The following is an 18,106-nucleotide window of genomic DNA, read 5'->3' on the forward strand; positions in this document are numbered from 1 at the left end:
AAACAGTTAATTTTCAATCTGTTTTATTTCAATTGTTTTCTATGTCTTTATAGTAAAATGACAGTATCTTTAAAGAGGTTTATGAATTATATTTTTCAAAAACAAATGATATGCAAAAATACATATATTATCTATATACAATATTTCATATCATCGGTGCAGCAATCAAGATATACATATATCATACATATAATTAACATTAAAACACAGATGAAAATGTGTACAGTATTACTTTGCCTAGATTAAACCAAATTTAAATCTGTAGGAGAAAAGAAACTTATAGTGAATCGTTTTTATTTTATAACAAGTCACTATAAGTACATTGTACTTTCAATTTACAGAGAATAATTCGGAAACGATCTACTTTGCAATAAAATTATTCAATTACAAATGATATATTAAGCATGTACGAAGATTATAACTGTATTTGTTTTCTATTATCAGAGTGAATAGTTTTGATAACAAATAAACTTGACAGATTACGCATCATACCTATACAACAAATCTTTCCAGTCTGATCAGTCACTGTAAATTTTATCTGGATTTTATTTAAAAAATATATATTATTAATATTAAAAAATGATATGTATGCAAATACGAAATTAATATTACAAGTATGTTTTTGTATAAATTATTTTACAAGCAATAATATTTTGATATCCTATAAAAAATCAAAAAGAAACAAAATTACACCAATAAAATAATTTCAAATAATCAGCAATAACATTCTTAAACGTGTTGAACAGTTTATATTACATCATTGAATGATCAAACTGGATCTTTCATATTTGAAATTGTATTTTTCTTACAAATATATAACAATCAAAATTATACATCAAATAGTTTTCATACTTAGATTACAGAACATTGATTTTATGGGAAAAATGCATTGGATAAATAATTCCTAGCATGATGATAAGTATGTGTCAGATATTAAAAAATAATTTCTTTTTAATAATATTATAAAACATAATATCCAAATTATCTGATTATAACAAATTTTCCTATTTTCTATTGGGACATGAAATAGGTGCAATCGTATCGACATGTAATTTAGTTTATGGCTTATACTAGCGATTTAAAGGTTTTATTTAATTTTAAAAAATATGAAAATGTATCGAAATAGAAATTTCAATTTTAACACAACTGTACGATTTTTACGCAGGACGTAAAGCTATAACATAATATATAATTCAAAAATATTGTTATGTACCCATATTTACCTAAAACATAATTTTATACATACGTATGTATGTATGTATATGAGCGCACTTGCGCGTGTTTATTTGTATACTATATATATACAGGGTGATTCATAAATGCATGTCAATATTTCAGGGAGTGAATCTATACATTAAAATAGATTAGCGTAGATTCATCACCTGAAGTATTGACATGCATTTATAAATCACCCTATACAGAAATCTTCAAGGCACTCCAGATATATATTACATTTATATTTATATTTTACAAATTCTGTTCTTCACCTTCTTGCACTTGAGGCATCTTAAAATAGAAAGTAAAATAAGACGAGAGCATTTCACCTAATGCTTTTTTATAGCACATTTCTCTACATTGTATAAATTATATTTTTCTTCATAATACATTTCTGAAGTTTGTATTTAAAGTAAAAAATTATATTGAGACGACACTTTATACACGTACATATTGCAGCAGCAATAATCAAAGTAGTAGAATTTCGGTCTATTTATCTATTTACAACCATCCCATTATTTTTCCATTCAAACACCTCTAATAGATACACTTTTTTAATGGACCTATTTCATTCAAGTATAAAAGAATAGAGAAATTGGAAAAAAATTATACAGATACTATTGTCTAACAACTACGCTCTTTTTTTTAATGCAGAAACTATGTGATTTTAATTCGTAGCTGTATCTAATTTCTAAGTTACACTAGCAAATATTGTGTATAAGGCGTTTTCCTCAATTATGTGTATTTTTTAGCGACCAATTATTTATTATAAATTGACTAAATATACTCTCGTGTTCTTGTTTTTTATAATTCTTTTCACTTTTTTACTAATGTAAATTTTTTTTCGAATAGAATGAAACTACATGAATACAATATTTATGTGTAAGTAAAACAGTTCCGTTCAACATCACATAGTTACTGTAATCTAAATGAATATATTCCAGACGTTAATATTATCGTCTGGTTATCAACACATTTTTTGAATATGTAAACGTTAATAACCTAAATTTATATGATTGTTAAGTTTATCCAAAATATAGATTGACTTCCAGAATATTGCCTATAAGTTTGTTGCCTCTGCATCTCATATACCTTTGGCTTCTCGCTTTAGTAACAGCAAGTTTCACAAGCCTTCATATTCGCATTTTAAATACAGTATGTTACAGAAACACTTATTTATAAGAATGCATGTACATCACCATCGCTTATTTAACAACGTTTAGGATAATGTACATAAAGAAGACATGTACAAATTTTTTAGCAGGTTAATAGTTTTCATACAATGTTTCAACATTAAACACCAACCTCAGTCAGTTTTCGGTTCGCATAGCTGTTTTAACGATTTGAGTTCTTCTATTAACGTCTGATTTCTATTTTCCAATATCGCGACACGGTTTTCTAAACACTTTATATATTCTTTCTTTTTCCTTCTACACTCGCGGGCTGCTTGTCTATAAAAAAAAAGTATTTTTATATTTTTAAATATTTGTATAAACAAGAACAGTTATGAAAATTATAATTAAAAGTATTTCCAGTTCCTTCAAATCTTACCTATTTTTAAGCAACCTTAATTCTCTTTTTCTAGCTGCATCTTCTACTACAACACCATGTCCTGTATAAGCTGGAACATTGTCAGAGACTGTATTCCCCAAATTTTTAATTTTGTTATTCACAATCAGTCAATGAAAATTTATGTATATTATTAATATTATTATTAAATACTAAAAGTAAGCGAGTACCAGAATTTGTTTAACAATTGAGTTAGGATCCTGAAAGTTTTAAATTAAAATCTGAGGCTCGTGAATATCCATAATTTCGGATACTCGCACACTTCTATTGAATACAAAAATTATTTATATTTAAAAAAAAAATTAAAAGAAAATATCAGGGATATATCAGTTATTAAAAAATTCAATGTTAAAAAACTATGAAAAAACGCGCACCTGGGACAAAAAATTGTGTATCTTGGCCTTGTGCATACTGTACTATAGCTCCACCTGCAGTTGCTGCATTACTCATAGTTAATGTATGTAGTCCAGGCACACCTTCCCCTTGAGTTGCAATTTGTATGGTTCCAGCAGGAATTACTGTAAATTGCATTAATCTCAATTACTGACACAGTATTAATAAAGACAATACACATCTAAGCATATTTCATATAACATAATTCTTTACTAAATAGAAGTACTAAAAGTCATTTATTTTAAATGATGGCACATACAAAAGGTAAACATAAATCTGAATGGCTTTTTAACAATTATAATGATTATTTATATTATTGAGTATATATAGATAAACCTATATATATTTATAAACAGAATTGAAAACCCCATAAGCAAGGATGCCACACCAAGCAATCATACAAAATATTAAATCATATATAGTATTACATCAGGTAATATGTATAAGGACGAAAGGAATAAAATTTTAAGTTCTTCAGACTAATAGTTCTAATTTACTCTCCTAACATTATCTTCATTAAAATGAAAGGACAATGGCTAGGATTATGCACAGAATTAAATAAAGGACAGCCAGGAAAGATATGTAGAAGAAAAAATAACCAACCTGTCTGATAATGAAGCGAATGGGACGACACTTCACTGTCCACGTTAGAATCACACTCAGAAGATGATTCTAGAGGGGGCAATCGACCGTCTGTAACACCGAATTAATACAACCCCCAATTATAATAGAGTTGCTATCGGTGTTAATTTATTTAATCTAAATCAATTTGAAAAATTTCCAGAATGTGACATATATTTCATGAGAAAATAATATAATGAATATCTTATGGCATTCATTTCTAGAAACACTGATACTAAAACAATTTGGTTAATATTTGGTACATTTCTTCTTAAATAACTTTCCTGATTGCATAAAAGCATGTAATTGTACATATGTGTATGTTTAAAAAGATGTGCATCCAGAAAGATGATTTTGTATAAATAGAAAGTATAATAAAAATAAAATATCATTGCATGCTATTTCCTTCCTGGCTGCTGTTTTCATAGTTTTATTATAATGCTGTGCAGTCAGCTCATACAAAAAGGAAATAGATTAAAATAAAAATAAAAGCTAAGCAATAAAAACATGCAGTCTTGCAAAGTATAAATAGAACAAATAATTTTTTAATATTCGATTTTTTGTACAAAATGAAACTTTATTAAAAATAACAAATGTGTCTTGTCGGTTTTAATAATTTTTTAAATTTTAGTTATAAATATTTTTAACTTTAAGTATACAATTTATAATTGACTAGTTATCTACAAATAGATATATTGAGAATACTAGATATTTTTAATCAAATTAATTGTGTATTTACCTTACATTATAAAAAATTTACTTTTTAGTTCCTTTACTGGTACCAAATAAATAAACATAAGTGGGATTTCATCTAAATAAAAATAAATAATTTTCCTTCATGTCATGTATCTATAAATAATGGTTAGAGGAGAGTTCATTGCATTGTTTTTGATTTAATATTATTAACTTAAATTTTAACTTACATTCTAAGCTTGGTATGGCATTCCCTTTCTCAGATGTATAAAATAAAATATTAAGAAGCATAAAGTATCACATTTTTATTCCTTATTATTATCCTAATACAGTTATATAAATATATTTAAATATTTGTTTGATAAAGAATGACTTATAAGACAGATTGGTTATATAAATATTTATACAGATTTAAAGTAAATTAATAAGATAATAACTAATTGGAATAATTATTTAAGAAATACGTAGACAGTACATAACAATAGCTGTATGAACTGACATGCACTTTATCATTTCCTAAGAGTCAATGTATTTTTGAAGATATGGAAGACTTAGAATAAAAAGGTGAATATAATAATATTACACATATACATATATACATCAGTCCAAATAACATGTAAAAGTAAGCACAACGTGATTCTTTGCGGAAAAATGAGAAAAAGATATAGAATAAAATTTGTTCATTCTCTGTTTAGTTTTCGAGAAAATTGAGTTTGAAAATTTATTAAATATACTTGAACATGAGTAATTCCAAACTGGATAAAAACAAAATAATCGACCCGAGAAGTACAGTTTTTTAACAAAACGCTTTGTTTCTAAGTTTGTTTCTAAGAAAAATAATGAATAATTTGAAAATTTATCATATGTATATACTAGGTCGATTCTTAAATAAATATGTTCAAATTCTATTTTCTTAATTCTACATTTTCGACTTATTTTTACACATAAAATGACCTCCTGTCAATGATTTAATTTTGTCCAGTCCGGAATTAGCCAAGTTTAAGTATACTTCATAAATTTTCAAACTCAATTTTCTCGAAAATTAAGCCATGAATGGAAAAATTTTATTTGATGTCCTATTTTTTATTTTTCTACAAGGAATCGCGTTATACCCGCTTTTACACGTTATTTGGTCATCCTGTATAAATGAACTAATAAATTTATATGTAAGTTTAATCAAAGTAATAAAATATCTAGATGACAACTTGTTACTTCTTGTAAATATTCTATTAAAAATTGAAATGTTTGTTCTGATTTTAATTCTATTCCTGATATGTGATAAAAATAAATTTATCATACCTGTAATTTCACCACCACCTAAGTCATTGAGAATTTTCTTGTAAGATGGCCGTCTGGTAAGAATTCCTCCCCTTTGTTCTGGAGATTCTTCTGAATCTGAGAAACTATCATCACTACCAGTTTCAACCACCTAATACATTAATGTACAATATAATATTTTATTATATTTATTGAATATTATTTATTTTTATTTATATTATTTATTTATTATTTATTTTTGATATTTAATATATATAAAATGATATTATGTATATTCAAATTTTATATCTACTTATAAATGGCTCATTTAAAGGAAGATGAGAAGAGATCAACAGTATAACTTGGTTTCGAGATATTTACCTGAAGTGTTTGCAAACTTGCTTGGGCTGTTTGTATGACAGAATTGGGTTTGCTGACAAGTATGACATTTCCTTTTGAAATAGCAACAGGTTGAATGTTTGTTGCAGTTTGAATTACTGATTGCTGATTAGGTTGTATAACAGACTGTACCTAAATGAATAAATAAACATTATACATAAATGTATAAAATGTTATGCATGTTAAAGAATAGATATTACTGAATAAATGAACATGAATATTTATAAAATGTTTTAATATGAACCAAATATAATAAATTTTATAATTGATTGATATCATCATGCATATGCAAGTCATCATAAAGTGGGTATGAAACAACTATTTCATAAAAATATTTATCATAAAAATTAAAACACCAAATTCATTGTATCAACAAATAAAGAAGTAATTAATTAAGAAAACTAAATTTGAATTTTAGTTTCTTAATTTGAACCAGCATTATGCAAGAGTGAATATACACACAGTGCTTATTTAATTAATTGATAATTATGATTAAAAACATAAATAAATTATATATGCATGCTTTGAACTAAAATAAAGAAATAAATGATCAGACATAGATACACAGGAGATTCTCCTGTATACCTGTGTTGCCCCTGACGTAGGTAGTGTCAGTTGCACAATGCTGGTAGAAGCTACCAGATGATGAGTTTGCTGCTGTGTTCTATTGAGAGATTGTACCGATGTAGCTATTGCTGGTGCTGCGTCACCGCCTTGAGAACCCGTAGACAATGGGTCAACAGCTGATCCATTTTCCTCAACCATACTTTCCATAGCCTGGGGACCTCAAACCCTACAAAAGATGAAAAATAATTTAATAATTACATGTATTTTTATAATTGTATTTATTATACTGTATAATCAAATCTTTCAATTTTTATCACTGATAATTAAATCTATTTTTTGATACACTAAATGATGAAATTGTTACACAATAAAAAATTTTACATTTAATCGAATCGTCTATTAAGAATAAATATCGTATACATCTCATTAAGATTACATTTAACCTCCTCAGTGATCTTTTAAGCATTTTAATGAAAACAAAACTACACAGAAACCATAGACAATATTTTATTGAAAAAAGTCAAATATATATGCATAGTTGAAGTATTACGAAACGAATTCCAGACTAAATATAAACATCGTCGGAACAAATAGAATTTCGAAAACCTGTGTGTATTCAAGTCAAAATCAGGATCTATCCGTTAAAGTGCAAAAGTTTTAAATTTCCCGCCAGTCAGCGATCGGCGGTGTTACTGCGTCATTTACATAAGCAGATCTAAAAATAATACGAGAACAATAAACACTTAAAAGAGATGTTCTCGTGGATGATCGAAGGGTCAGAAAATTAATGAAAAAAACACGATGAAACATGGCTAAGATTATACCGATTGGCATCACGGTGTGTCGGTTATTGGTGAAAAGAGATGTCAGAATTGTCACGTAACCCCCATTGCCCTTTTCGAGAAATTCATACATCTTCCTTAAGGCGCCATATTTTACGGCATATTCCATAGCAGACGTAAAACTGATTGTACTAGGATCATGAAAAGTCAAATGCTAGTAGTTTCGGCAACAATTTTCGGTGCACCGTTAGCGCAGTGGTCCATGCCCGGTTGTTATTATTCTCCAGCTGGGTACTTACCAGTTACGTATTTCTCGTCACCAACTTTGCTGCAATCGGAGTGGGCAAACGGGCAGGTACGTAGCAGCCACGTCAAAACTCCAGTGGCTTCGTCACTGGTGGAGCCCACGACCTCCGCGCTGCGCGTCACCATCAAAATGGCCGACGTGCTTTCCCTCCACCCCCTCAAAAAACTGATCGTGCATCGGATAGTGATGGGTGATGGACGATGCTCTCCTACATATGTGCTTCACATCAAATACTAGCGACGTTTTCTTAAATATTACCTTCGACTTACCAGTCATCAAACTGCGATTCATATACAGTGGTATATTTATTAATGATCGGGCAAAAAGGTGTTTCAGAAATATATATTTGTTTATAATAGTGTTGGTTTTTGATATTATTGAAACACTTATTATAGTTAATAAAAGTATTAATTTATTAAATGCACAAATTTTTTTATATAAAAAGCGTTACATCAAATTTATATTAATGTTATATAATTTAGATATATATATGTATGTATATTTTATATTTTATGTCATAATTTATATTTTATATATTTATATTATATATATTGAAAATTTCGTTTTCTTAAACATTCTCTTTTATTGCAACTACGATTCGTATATGAAGACTACAGAGAAAAAATATGACACGTTAATTTTCTAATCTTTATGTTACTTGTTTATTTTTAATTAAAAAATAGTATTTTAATATAAAATAGTTAGAAAAAGGAATAATCTGATAGGTTCGAAGATGCAAGTCTTTCAAAAATTAGTGATAAAACTACGATGTTAGTTTAACTTAATTAATATTAATCTGCATATTGTTATTAATATTCTTGGAATGTTTAAGAATATTTTTAAAGAAAATTTTAGTATCTAATTGATTGACAACACATCGAATTTTAAAACTGCTCTTTTATAAAAGGTAGGAAATGTGACTTATGTTTTTTACTTATAATCTTCATATGTATATCTAAATGAGCATAGTAATTTCACAGTTAGCCTTACTGCAATAATGTTGAAACATTATTATTAACTGTAATAATAATGAAACATGTTTTTGGTTGTTTTTTGATCTATAAATAATCAGTAAAATTATCAAAATTTAGTTAGTTATTTTTATTCTATATGTAACATAAAGCAATGTGGTATGTATGTATTATTTATACAATAATTATATATATACATATAAATTTCATATATTGTTACATTAATTTACAATTATTATACGATTTTATAACATAGTCTATGTATTTAGTCATGAAATCTTTTAATCAGTATTCCAACGAAAGAATGTTGAAATTACTCAGACGTCGTAAAAAATGATATCGCATTTCAAGTATACATGATTTCATAAATCAGCTACATTTATTTGTTTAAAATGTAGGTATTGAAATAATGAAATTCTTTAAGACTAATCATAGTTTTTATGTATGTTTCAGTTATGTTCTTTCCCGTAATTTTAGTTGAATAATTTCTTTAACTGATATTGATATATGTATAAACATTTGAAATATCAAATAACACAAAATCTAGATTTGATATATAACGATATTCACATGTATAATGTAGATAGGTTTATGTGTTAGTTTAAAGAAACGTGTAATGGTGCTGACGTCATTCACTGACGTCATCGTCATATTTAGAAAGATGCACATGTTTCACATGCTCAACCAGATTTGTACTATCAACCTTTTCCAAAATTTTGTCTTGTATTAAATTGTCAATAAACTACTTCAATTTTTTTACTTAGAACACAATAAGTATTGAAAATTTCAAGTAAACATTATAATGTAATATAATAATGTTATATCATATGATTGCTATAATTTACTATTTTTAATTACTAAATTGCATGCATATTTTTTATATCCATACATTAATTTGTTATATACAAATTGAGATATATGTCATTAAATGCAATAGTCATATTAGATTGCGCATGATATTTTTAATTTCATAAATTTCATTGTATTTAATGCAACATATATTATAATTCAAAAGTTCCGCATAAATATACGTGAGTTTTAAAAAACTTGTTGATTCACAACATATTCATACATATAATTAGTATTTAAAGAAACGTTTATATTATTGTTAAATATAAAATTATTATAAATATAAAATATTTAAAATAAATATAAATATAGAATATTATTTTAAATACTTTCATTCATGTTATGTATACAAACAACAATTACGGAAGAATTTATTGCATTATCTTTGTTAATTAATATTATTTTTATATTATATTATATTATTACCTAACATTACTGTTATTTTTATTATTTAATTTTTATTTAATATTATTGACAAAAATAACTTATGAAACAGATTGGATCTATTATATGTATATGTTTAGACATAATAAGATGCTAAGAGACATTTTGAGAAATATATAAAGTTTAGAGTACTGAAAATTAATATAGCAATTTAATTATATCAATCTTTAATGCTAATTTTTAATACAGCTACTTTGACAACATAACCTAAGAAAATGGATGGAAATGCCAATCAGTGTCGAGGTTACAAATCACAACAGAAGAAGGGCCAATAAGAGTGTTCGTCCCTTACAAGCTCTCCAAGCGATTATTCATTGTGTCTATCTGTGTTCCTTTATTGTATATGTATCAGTAGTACCAGAATATACTTCAGTATACATATAGTAAATGTATTGTTGAAACTTGTGTTGACATTTCTAGTGACATAACCCTTAAGATTGAATCGCATTATTGTTTTTATCTTTGAATCGGATTTTATATTTATACACAACTTTTTCTTAAGCTGGCAAACTCTAAACTCACATCTATTTATTAAATGCTTGATGTGTGCGCAGTGACTGATAAGGTTATAAAGTGAATATATCAATCATTTGTAAGTGTCTTATTTTGTTAAGATGAAAAACTATTTTTTACCGGATAAGTAGTGCACTACTGATGATATGCGCATTGTGCGGGACGTCAGTGATATAGGATATTGCAAATCTTTATTACCCTGTTTGTTTCCTAGAAAAGTGACTCAACTAAGAAAAATACATTTTGTAAGAAAATTACTTTAAAATGAAAAGTTTGAAGTGTTGAGAAACTTAGTTATCCATCTATTTAAGAAAAAGTTTTATTTAAAATATTTGTAGTAGTCTGAATTTTTAGGATTTCTAATAAAATATAATTTAATATGTATATTATTTAAAAAATAGTTGAAATTTCTATTTTTTCTTGTGACACATTGGGCTCAGTAAATAATATAATTTTGTTAAGGAATCATGCCACTCCCATGATAACAAGTGGTTTGCTTTTAGAATAGAATTGATGATTGTCAAGATGTGTTAATCTTTTAGAAAATCGATTTATATAGTATTTTTCTACTTCTAGAATTTATAACGAGTATAGTTTACTATGTTAGTTAACTCAAGTTATATTATTAGATAGAAGCTTCTACTGCAATGTGTTAAGAAGTTTGTACTGATTAAAATATCATAAAATATTTTAAAAGTTGTACACATACTGAATAAAGTTATAAAAGGTGATTTTAGAAAGTAAACTTTCCATTTTTGTAAAATATATTATGTATAAAAAATAAATATAAAATAGATGAAAAAAATTTACCATAAACTTTGTTTATCTGATTTAACATATCATTATCAATGGTTATTCATTTCTTCTATTATTTATGTTTTTTACAAAATGATTATTTTGATTCCGTTACATTACTTACAATTTTATTCTATTAGTACTATTGTTTTCATTTTTTTTTTTTATTATTATGAATTAATTTTATTTTCAGATACACTTATAGACACAAACAATGGCACAAGCAACCACTATTGAAACAATCACTATTACTAGACCTTTCAAGGTAAGTTTCAAATGTTTTAATTTATTTTTAACTTCAATATGTTGTATGAATCTTATCTTATATTCTCAAAATATTTATAATTACAGATATATTATTATAAAACAATAAAAATTATTCTAAATCACGAAGTGATCAAAATATCATAAATGGAATTTGATTTAAAAATATCAATCAATATGACTAAATTTCGAATTCCAATGTTATATGACTACTATTATTAATAATTAGACTGGAGATGTTTATTCATTTTTGGGAAGTTTAAGGGTGTAAAAACCCACATAATATTTAAAGTACTGTACTTTATAATATTTAGTGGATGAAAGAAATTTCTATTTGCCTCCAAATTTTTTAATTATGTTCATAAAAATATAAAAATATAAAAATATATAAACATCCGCATTTTATTAATAACATACAATATATCAATGAAGGTAGAATATATATATCAATATCCACTTAAGAAAGCTGAATTATTTGTACAGTCACGTGATTAGGAAAATTTCTATAAATGGAAGCGTTCGTCTCAAGTTTCGTCTATCCTAAAAAGCACCCTCTATCACGTACGCGCACTGCGCCACGACCTTTAATGGGCGCAGCTTCCCTGGAACCCAATTACTCCCCCAACTTCGGATGGAGATTGTCTCTGTTCGATCTTGCTAGCCAAACGATATCTTTCCATTTTTTTTTTAGTGAATAAACCAATGTAGAAACAAAGGAGATAGCTCTACCAACAAAATGTACTTCGCGTGGCGTTCGAAGCGGGAACTTGATTAGAAAAGTTATTGTTTTATTCGTATCGAACAAAGGTATATATACGGGAAACGCGAGCTGTGTTTACCCTGGAAGTGTTTGTCATTTTGGGAGAGTTCCATGTTTCTGAATCGTTTCTAAATGCTTTCTCGACATCTGTTGAGGGTGATGTGCGGAGGAGTGTACGATGTCCCGTAAATGGTATTCGTTGAAGAGACCAAAGAAAGTGTGAAGAGTTCGAGACCCTCTTAATTAGATAGGTGCATTTTGGTTTTGTCCGTTGGGACTAATCTTAATAGTGTACGCTGGATTTACGATGATCATGTATACAGTCGCGGAAGATCACATGGGCGATACTGAGATCGCACAGGTATACTCGGGATGTCCTTTTTTATAAGTTTGTAGAGGTGATAATGAGTACTTTGTGTAATGATTGATTGTTTATGTACAGTAGTTTATGAAAGTATTTGAACACTTGTAGAAACTTTTTATAAATATATTATGTATTATACAAAGTATTTTGAAATCTTATCAACTTTGTAAAGGCACTTTAGTATCATAATTATATTGGTCAAGTTTGAAATAAGTTTGAAAATGTATACATAGATGTTGTATTTGTACTTTGAGAAGTTCAACTTACATAGTTCAGAAAGTGCAGTTGATCAGTTTGCCTTCTGAGAGGCTTAAATAATATTGGAGTTAAAATTCTATAGTATTGTGTAGTACAGAATTAGTGATGAAAATGTACTTTTCTGAATTAAATGATAAAGATGCAATTTTGTTTTTTTGTTACAGGTGATAGCATTCATATGTGGAATAATAGTAATATTATTAATGATAATGGGCTTAGCCTCTACCGACTGGTTAATGGCATTGGGATGGAGACAAGGTCTATTTGCACATTGCATTGAAGAAGCAGCACCTACTCCTCTCCCATTTAATGTGCCAGATTCGGCAGGATGTTTCCAAGCTAGAGATGTTGGTATGTTCAAACAAAATAATTACATTTGGTAGAATTCTTTAAGCAATTAATTTAGTTTCTCTTTCTTTACAGCTTATATAAAAGCAGCTGCTGCCTTATGTGTCGTATGTCTAATAACAGATATTGCAGCAACGATCCTCACTGGTCTTGGTTTGAGGTCACAAGATAATCGTGACAAACATAAATATTATAGATTTGCAGTCTTCTGTATGGGATTTGCATGTAAGATTCATTACTTAAAACAGTAAATATATGTATAGTATTTTTGTAATATAAATATATGTATGTATAGTGTATGTATTTTTGTAAAGTACATCTATATTTTTCTTATATTTTAGTGGTATCACTCTTAATAGCTTTAGTAATATACCCAGTGTGTTTTGCTGCAGAACTTAACTTTGGTAAGTTTGTATATCTCTAAAATATATATTTTAAAATTCCTACCAAACGATCAATTCTACCTTTTTAAATATTTTATATGATAAGAATTATATTATACAGGAAACCGACCAATGTGGGAATTTGGTTGGGCATACGGAGTTGGTTGGGGTGCGGCTATATTTTTGTTTGGTGGAGCTGTGTTGTTATTATGCGACAAGGAAAGCGAAGAAATTTATTACAAAGAAAGAAAAATCGTTCGCGATGATATCGGCGGCGGCGGTTCTATGATTGGTATGGGACATCATAGTGGACGAAGTGGGACGCAATTAGCCTAGTGGCATTGCTCCCTGCCCGACGTTGTTCTCTAGGTGATTAATTTCTTCTTTTTCTGTCCTCACCATTTGATACATTTATGGAGAAAAACGTACACATGTATAAGAGTGAATGGTTTTTATATATAGTCTACTTGTTACACCAGCATGTATTGGACATAATTATCACTTTGATATAGGATGTACGAAACATCTTATCGACGAAAACAAGGTTCGTAAATTGACTGAAACTTGATTAATTCGTTCGTGGGTTACCAATTTCCAATTTCTCATAGTAACAATTTTGGGACCATTGCTCCATTCAGTTTATTATAAAATTATGTATTATGTATATTATATAACCTCAAATATTTTTTACGTAGTGTGTTTATATCATTCCTTTTAAATTTGTTAATTAACTTTTCATACCATTATTACAATGATAGCATTGATGTTGCGTTTCTTACCTGTGAAACATTACAACAAAGCTACAATTATTATTGCTTATTTTTAAAGTAAAGTGACAAAAGCCACAATTATTATTGCTTACTTTTAAAGTAAAGTGACAAGCAATATTTTTAATATGAATTACTCAATCTGCTAGCATTTATAACTTTTGTGTATAAATTTATTACTGTGCCTGCATCCACAATGTATTATCGTATTTGGCCGACGTTAAAAATGAGATTTGCCGTTTGAAAATAGCAAACAATACCGGAGTACTTAAATAAAATTTGATACTTCTTCATTTATGAAGATTTGTGCAAAGATTCCAGTAACAAAAAGTTAAAAAACATACGAGTAATTAATACGTCCATAGGCTCAGATACTGCCTGATCTTTAGTCAAATAATGAGTATCATTTATTATTATTTTTATATAAAAATTGCAGCTTTGATTTAGTTACTATTTATTAGTTATGTTTATTTCTTATATATTGTATGTACATATACATTTATATGTATATATATTAGATGCTAGTAATTTATTACTTGCTTGCATTTATTTTTCTTACTATTATCGAAAGTGATATTTGCTTTAATCAAATGATTTATATTATCAAGGTGTTCACTAGTATTTTTGGTATATTATTATTATTTATATCTTCGTACATTTTGCAATAAAACTGCATTTATTTTTCTTACTATTATCGAAAGTGATATTTGCTTTAATCAAATGATTTATATTATCAAGGCGTTCACTAGTATTTTTGGTACATTATTATTATTTATATCTTCATACATTTTGCAATAAAACTTGGCCAAAAATTGTTTTAAGCGATATATTGTGATTACATACACGCACACAAATTATATAAATGAAATAACAAAAATTTCAAGTGGTCTTCTGTGCTGAAGGAAAGTAGCACCTATGAAGAAAATAATTCCATACTTGGGCACATTATTGATTAGTATAAATTTTGATTAATTATTAATTTTAAGGTATTTTGAGATGAATGATGTATTATATAATGATCAAATTTTCCATCGCATAACTATAATTTTACGGATAAATTATCATTAATTCCTATATATTATTTCCAAGATTTTTATACAGATTATTCTAAAGTCTTTCTTTGTTAACAAAAGTGCAAATGTGCAAATTTTTTTCTACTGTACTCTAGAACATGTAGATGCATGTAATTTTCATTTTTCAAGTACAGTTATTTAAATTATAAATATTTTTTATTGCAAAAAGTGCATGAAAAAACAGAACAATGTAATTCTGAAACTGATATGGTATTTGATTTAATTATAAAGAATATCTTTAGTTGTTTATCTTATATATCTCCAATTGAGGCAAAGATGTTTAATTGTAAATTTTTATTCGTGTAGATGGTTTAGTTTCATATTAATAATAATAATAATAATAAAAATGACTATTTTGTTCTGCCTTAATTTAAACGAGTAAAATCATTAAACTTAAATAAATAAAATCATGTATATCTATCCTTTGTCAATATGTTAATGTAATTAAATGTTCAAGGTAATATGTATAAATTGAACAAATTATAAGGCTGGTATGAATTGTTATAATAATTTATATATCTCAATATTTTCATTATATTTTATTTTTATTTAATAAAAGGAAAGATTAGTATGTGTCATCGTATTAAGAGTCATCATATTAAATTATCACACCATTTACCAAGCATGTATGCAATGTGAGAGCTGAAATATGTATGCATTATAAGTTTCTAATGATATTTTCAATATTACAGAAATGAAAAACAAAAACAGTAATATTGAAAATTCATTAAATTGGATAAAAACAAATTTCTAGCAGTATTATGTATTTCATAGTAACTCTTAATTGGTAACCATATCTTTTTTCCACTTGATTTTTATGGAATGAACATTTCATAATTTTCATCTACCGTCTGTAAGGAGAAGTTTCAACTTCCCCGTGAATTAAATATATTTTAAGTTAAAAACAGCACCAAATATTTAAGTGTGCGACAGAATAGAGGCAGCTCGGGCAGGTATTATCTATTATGTTATCTGCATTACATACGTGTACGTATATGTATATATAGGTATTTTATAAATACATGTAATAGAATGATACAGTTGCAGTTATGGCGACACTCTAATAAGAAAAAGGTTTGAAACAGTAAACCCGTACATGCACTTCGTATGACGCGGCAAATCAATCATGCTTTTTACAATGAAAGACAAATTCGTATTTTAATGTTAAGAAGTTACAGTGCGTTTGATTCTTTAACAAACACTGTCGATTTGCGCCTTTCGATTTTGATATACTTTTAAACGAAGTACCGTGTAAGATTTAAGCATATAATTAAATATCGAAATATGTTTGAAGATGGAGAAAAATGAACAAATTACGATATGTTAATTAAGAGGTTTATAAATAACAACAAACAACTTATATGCATAAAAAAGGAGGATATTTCATGTTATCACAAACCGAATATATAATGTAAGTATTTTGTTTGTACGTGCATCTTTTCTGCTGTACTTTATACTTTAATACTTTAAAATAAAAAAACAGGGAATAGAAAGTAAAGTTTCAAGAAACTAATGTTCTAAGATGTTGCAAATTGTAATTTCTGAGAATTTATGTAATCGAATCCACGTTTCGAAGTTGCAATCAAGAGAAATCACCATTTTTAACTTAAAAGAAAATACCGCTATATATAGCGATCTATTAAATGACTGTCAACAAAGCTTGTATTTCTGTATTAGAAGTGCAATGTAGATAAATTCATTTTCCGCTCTACTATCACGATATATGTATATGTAAGCAAACAGACGAAGATGATTGTAATTAAATAACTATAGATGTAATGTAGAATTAATAGAGCACCATACCAGAGTAAAAAAACCTTAGTAGTTTGTTACATACATGCATACATACAGTCTTGAAACAAAAATGAATTCTCTGTCATGTATAATAAATATATACATATATTGAAATTAAGTAGTGAGATGAAAACAATTAAATGAATGCTGCTGTAAATCTGTAATTTCTGTAATGTCTTTATTATGTATTTTTTCTTCGAGATATTACACTTATGTTAACAAAACGTTATAGAGAAGTTTTTGTTACCAGAGAATTGTTTCAATGATGATTATTTTCTAATTTGTACATTGTAATAAATATACATCATATTCTAATACGTGAGAAGGAAACTTTTAAAGAATTATTTACAGGAGCAAAACTATGTTGTAGATTTATCGTACGTAAAAAAGTTCATGAAAAAAGGTAACTGACAAAAGTAGTGAAACGTAAAATACTTAACATTTCATATTGTATAGTACACATATCGTACTTATTCATGCATATCGTAGTAGGTCTCATGAAAGTTATTAACGTAGGAATAAAAAAATGTGTAAATTCGTTTTCTGCGTTAAGAAATATTCGAAGCGATATGAGCAGAATTATATGTAGGAATAACAAATTATTTATGCGCCATATTATAATGTAAACATATCGTAATATTGTACAAAGAATAAACCGTATACCTGAAAACCAATATTATTCAGAATTTTATTTTACTACCTAAATCTTACATACTCATA

General features: G+C 27.2%; 2 protein-coding genes across 22 annotated transcripts; one reads left to right on the forward strand and one right to left on the reverse strand.

Moving 5' to 3' along the window:
* Nucleotides 1–109: 109 nt before the first annotated feature.
* LOC122569432 (cyclic AMP-responsive element-binding protein 1) lies at nucleotides 110–8,207 on the reverse strand. 17 transcript variants are annotated; one of them, XM_043730487.1, is made up of 10 exons: nucleotides 7,796–8,207; nucleotides 7,539–7,687; nucleotides 7,321–7,429; nucleotides 6,733–6,940; nucleotides 6,130–6,279; nucleotides 5,791–5,920; nucleotides 3,781–3,870; nucleotides 3,159–3,302; nucleotides 2,767–2,854; nucleotides 110–2,666 (listed from the first exon to the last, which is right to left on the reverse strand). In XM_043730487.1, exons 4-10 carry the CDS (start codon nucleotides 6,919–6,921, stop codon nucleotides 2,522–2,524), a joined length of 936 nt encoding a protein of 311 aa, XP_043586422.1. In that variant the 5' UTR covers nucleotides 6,922–6,940; nucleotides 7,321–7,429; nucleotides 7,539–7,687; nucleotides 7,796–8,207; the 3' UTR covers nucleotides 110–2,521. The 17 variants fall into 17 exon arrangements, with proteins under 17 accessions (XP_043586422.1, XP_043586427.1, XP_043586424.1 ...); XM_043730492.1 differs by lacking the exon at nucleotides 7,796–8,207 and having other exon boundaries at nucleotides 6,829–6,940; nucleotides 7,539–7,789; XM_043730489.1 differs by lacking the exon at nucleotides 7,796–8,207 and having other exon boundaries at nucleotides 2,767–2,827; nucleotides 7,539–7,789.
* A 1,873-nt stretch (nucleotides 8,208–10,080) lies between these two features.
* LOC122569435 (transmembrane protein 47) lies at nucleotides 10,081–18,060 on the forward strand. 5 transcript variants are annotated; one of them, XM_043730505.1, is made up of 7 exons: nucleotides 10,081–10,659; nucleotides 11,569–11,640; nucleotides 11,727–12,760; nucleotides 13,186–13,372; nucleotides 13,445–13,594; nucleotides 13,711–13,773; nucleotides 13,874–18,060. In XM_043730505.1, exons 3-7 carry the CDS (start codon nucleotides 12,707–12,709, stop codon nucleotides 14,086–14,088), a joined length of 669 nt encoding a protein of 222 aa, XP_043586440.1. In that variant the 5' UTR covers nucleotides 10,081–10,659; nucleotides 11,569–11,640; nucleotides 11,727–12,706; the 3' UTR covers nucleotides 14,089–18,060. The 5 variants fall into 5 exon arrangements, 4 of the variants coding, with proteins under 4 accessions (XP_043586440.1, XP_043586442.1, XP_043586441.1 ...); XR_006317450.1 differs by lacking the exon at nucleotides 10,081–10,659 and having other exon boundaries at nucleotides 11,588–11,640; nucleotides 13,874–17,003; nucleotides 17,076–18,060; XM_043730507.1 differs by lacking the exon at nucleotides 11,727–12,760 and having other exon boundaries at nucleotides 10,081–10,825.
* Nucleotides 18,061–18,106: the final 46 nt, after the last annotated feature.

This window comes from Bombus pyrosoma, linkage group LG7 (assembly GCF_014825855.1).
Source record: "Bombus pyrosoma isolate SC7728 linkage group LG7, ASM1482585v1, whole genome shotgun sequence".
Taxonomy (NCBI): domain Eukaryota; kingdom Metazoa; phylum Arthropoda; class Insecta; order Hymenoptera; family Apidae; genus Bombus; species Bombus pyrosoma.

Excerpts from the sequence above, each read along its gene's own strand:
- LOC122569432 (XM_043730486.1), bottom strand. The coding sequence starts at position 6,921 with ATGGAAAGTATGGTTGAGGAAAATGGATCAGCTGTTGACCCATTGTCT. Across the intron at positions 3,871-5,790 it reads AGGTGGTGGTGAAATTACAG|ACGGTCGATTGCCCCCTCTA; the intron begins GTATGATAAATT and ends TCGGTGTTACAG. Across the intron at positions 3,303-3,780 it reads TTCGCTTCATTATCAGACAG|TAATTCCTGCTGGAACCATA; the intron begins GTTGGTTATTTT and ends TGCAATTTACAG.
- LOC122569435 (XM_043730505.1), top strand. The coding sequence starts at position 12,707 with ATGATCATGTATACAGTCGCGGAAGATCACATGGGCGATACTGAGATC. Across the intron at positions 13,373-13,444 it reads TTTCCAAGCTAGAGATGTTG|CTTATATAAAAGCAGCTGCT; the intron begins GTATGTTCAAAC and ends CTTTCTTTACAG. Across the intron at positions 13,774-13,873 it reads TGCTGCAGAACTTAACTTTG|GAAACCGACCAATGTGGGAA; the intron begins GTAAGTTTGTAT and ends TATATTATACAG.